At 45.0% G+C, this 2,657-nt stretch overlaps 1 protein-coding gene across 7 annotated transcripts in view; it reads right to left on the bottom strand.

Annotated features, from left to right (window-relative positions):
• BTBD10 (BTB domain containing 10) overlaps nucleotides 1-2,657 on the bottom strand; it is a 43,120-nt gene that overhangs the window by 14,153 nt on the left and 26,310 nt on the right. For 4 of the 7 annotated variants that reach the window (XM_006038274.2, XM_014527102.2, XM_025194773.1 and 1 more), the window contains one exon: nucleotides 409-602. In XM_006038274.2, coding sequence (XP_006038336.1) covers nucleotides 409-562 — 154 coding nt within the window. In that variant the 5' untranslated portion in view covers nucleotides 563-602. Of the gene's footprint in view, nucleotides 1-408; nucleotides 603-734; nucleotides 783-2,657 lie in introns of all 7 variants that reach the window. The other 3 variants (XM_025194771.1, XM_025194770.1, XM_025194772.1) reach the window with 1 other exon arrangement.

Here is a 2,657-nt window from a genome sequence, read left to right on the forward strand (position 1 = left end):
TTCTGCCCTTTGCTCCCTGCCTAATGCACTACTTTACCTTCTGCTTCCTGCCTAATCTGCTTCTGTATTGCCTGCCCCTTCCCTGATACTTTGGCATGCCCCACACAGAGGCTGCCTGTGGCACTCATGCCGCAAGCTGGCCACCCCATACTAAAGCATCATACTGATACTGGAGTCTCATACGAAAAATAGGAATGACAAACCAAAAGGTAACAGAGAGAAAATCATGCCTTTGGGACCAAGTAGAAATGTTGGTAGTACTGGAAGCCTGCGTTAAAACAAACAATTAGCAACACTTTTAAAGACTCCCCCCCCCCGCGTATTGTCCTTCTACAATGAAAAAGTAAATAAAAAGTTAACCAGATTAATGGATTACATCTTTGAAACATGCATTAGACTCCAACATACCTCCATGATGCTGTCTTGTTGGTGAAGTAACGTTCCTGATGCATGGAGTGAGCTGAGACTCTACTCTTTCGTGGGATGAGTCACGTGATCTATCACTTGACCTTCGTCTGTCTCTTGATCTCTCATGCCCACCACTAGCACCATGGAGGCTCATTTTTGTATGGTCTACTCCTTTAGCAACACGAGATGGGGTACTAAAAGAAAAAAAAAAAAAAAGAATATCTACTCAGCAATCTACAATCTTAGAAATAATCCATACATTTAGTATTCAAAGCTTTATTTGCAATTCACTCAAGGGGCTTGAAAACTAGATCAATGCTACTTACCTCCACTTCTTTGCTACACCATTCCTATATTGCCACTCCTGCAGACTACTGTTTAGAATCACAAACAAATAGCAAGAATTAGGTGTGGTCGATCCTACACAGCTTGGCCAGCAGAACTCAAGTTCCACTGGCAATACTATTAGTGTATCCAGACTCACACTCCCCATTGTGGAAGAGATCCTTCCTTTTTATGGTTCTGCAAGCAACAGAAAGCTTCTGTTGCCACAGTGAAGCTGCCAGAAGCGCTTAGAGATGTGCCCATGGTTTCTGCTGGCTGTCTGTGGCCTCTTTAAAACAGCTGGTCCCTTCCAGAGTCCACCTTGCACAATGTCAGCAGCACAACCGCTGTAGCGGAGCTGTGCTGAGCCAACAGAAGTCATAAGAATGGGGACACATTTGGGTAGCTGCTGTTCATCAGCAGAAGGCTGGCAATGTAGACAACACTGAACTAAGTACTGAAAGCTAACTAAAGTAAAATGCCACAGACTACTTCATGGTTTGAATCTGAATTCACAGAAACATTTGCAGACCTGTAAAGCCAAAGCAGAACTGAGGCATATAATAAAAATAGATTACTGCAACATAATAAGTAAATAGTTAAACAGACAAAACACACACACAGACACAATTTGCTACGAAGACAATGCCATGCAATTAAAAGGAAAAGGTCAGGTTTATTGCAAAATTGAAGAAGCTTGTGAGAAAGCTTTTAGATAAATAAGATGGATATATTATTCTAAAATCCTATTCTGTTTCCCCTGAAGTAAAACATCTCCTTCAGTTTATTGCATGAAAAGGGTTCAGTCTTACTTTGGCATCTGAAAAAAAAAAATGAATTTAGTCATTTTGTGTTGTGCCAGTTGAAAGAAATTGGAAATGAAGTAGCCCACAAATCATACCAATCCAGCAAACTAAGCCGTTAAAACTGAAGTTGTTAAAAAAGAAAAGTCGATGGTATTGTTAGTAAGAAGTACTCGCATATACTTTAACTTTAGCTTGGCTGCCTAAGGTAAAGTTTAATCACAAGGCTAATGCAGGTCATATTATGTTGCATTTCTCCATTTAAATAAATTGATTGAGTTACTCACACATGCAAAAATTTCAAGGTGCATAATTTCAAACTGTATCAAAGAAAGATACTTAGTTTATGGCACTTTAAAATATTTTTTTATTCCCACTACTGCAACATGATACGTGAGTCCTACAAGGACTATGTGGAAACATTTAAATCAGCTTCTTAGCTACGCTCCTATCAGCATAGACATGACTTAAGTTCCTGATCTTTTTATTGTAGAAGTGCACCAATACATCGGTCTGATATCGGATTGGTACCAATATACAGAAAATTGGCTGCATTAGAAATTGGCCCAATGGGGCTGATAATTTGACCAATAAATGCCAGTGTGCGCACACAGCTGCAGCGCAGCACTCAAGCAGCGAAGAGCAGAGCCGGCTGGCAGCGTGGAAAGCTGCCTACAGCTGGTAAGTCCGTTGTGGTGGAAGGGGAGAGGGGGGTAGATCAAGGCCCCTGTGGTGAGGGAGGGAGGGGGCATAGGCAGGCACTGCCCAGCCAGGGCAGGGCATGGGACAGGGGTACAGCTTGTATGTGTGGGGGGGAAATGGCTCCTGTTGCTGCTTGCACCCTTGGGGGGGAGAGGGGGAGGGAGGGCCATGTGCCCCCAGATCTGTGTGGGGCAAGCAGGTAGGCTGGAGCTGTGGGCTAGAGCTGGGCTCTTCTCGCCAGGGTCTGGGCTCAGAGCGGGGGCTACAGAGGGGGCTGCAGCCACCCCAGATTTCACTGTAGCTCCCTCCCAGCACTGCTGCATGCCTGGCGCAACCTCGGCTCTTCCCGGTGCGCAGGAGGACATGGGGGTTGAGCCAGGCTGCCTCGGGCACGTGGCAGTGGCGGGGGCGGGGGGGGGG

The sequence above is a fragment of the Alligator sinensis genome, unplaced genomic scaffold (assembly GCF_000455745.1).
Source record: "Alligator sinensis unplaced genomic scaffold, ASM45574v1 scaffold1072_1, whole genome shotgun sequence".
Classification (NCBI taxonomy): domain Eukaryota; kingdom Metazoa; phylum Chordata; order Crocodylia; family Alligatoridae; genus Alligator; species Alligator sinensis.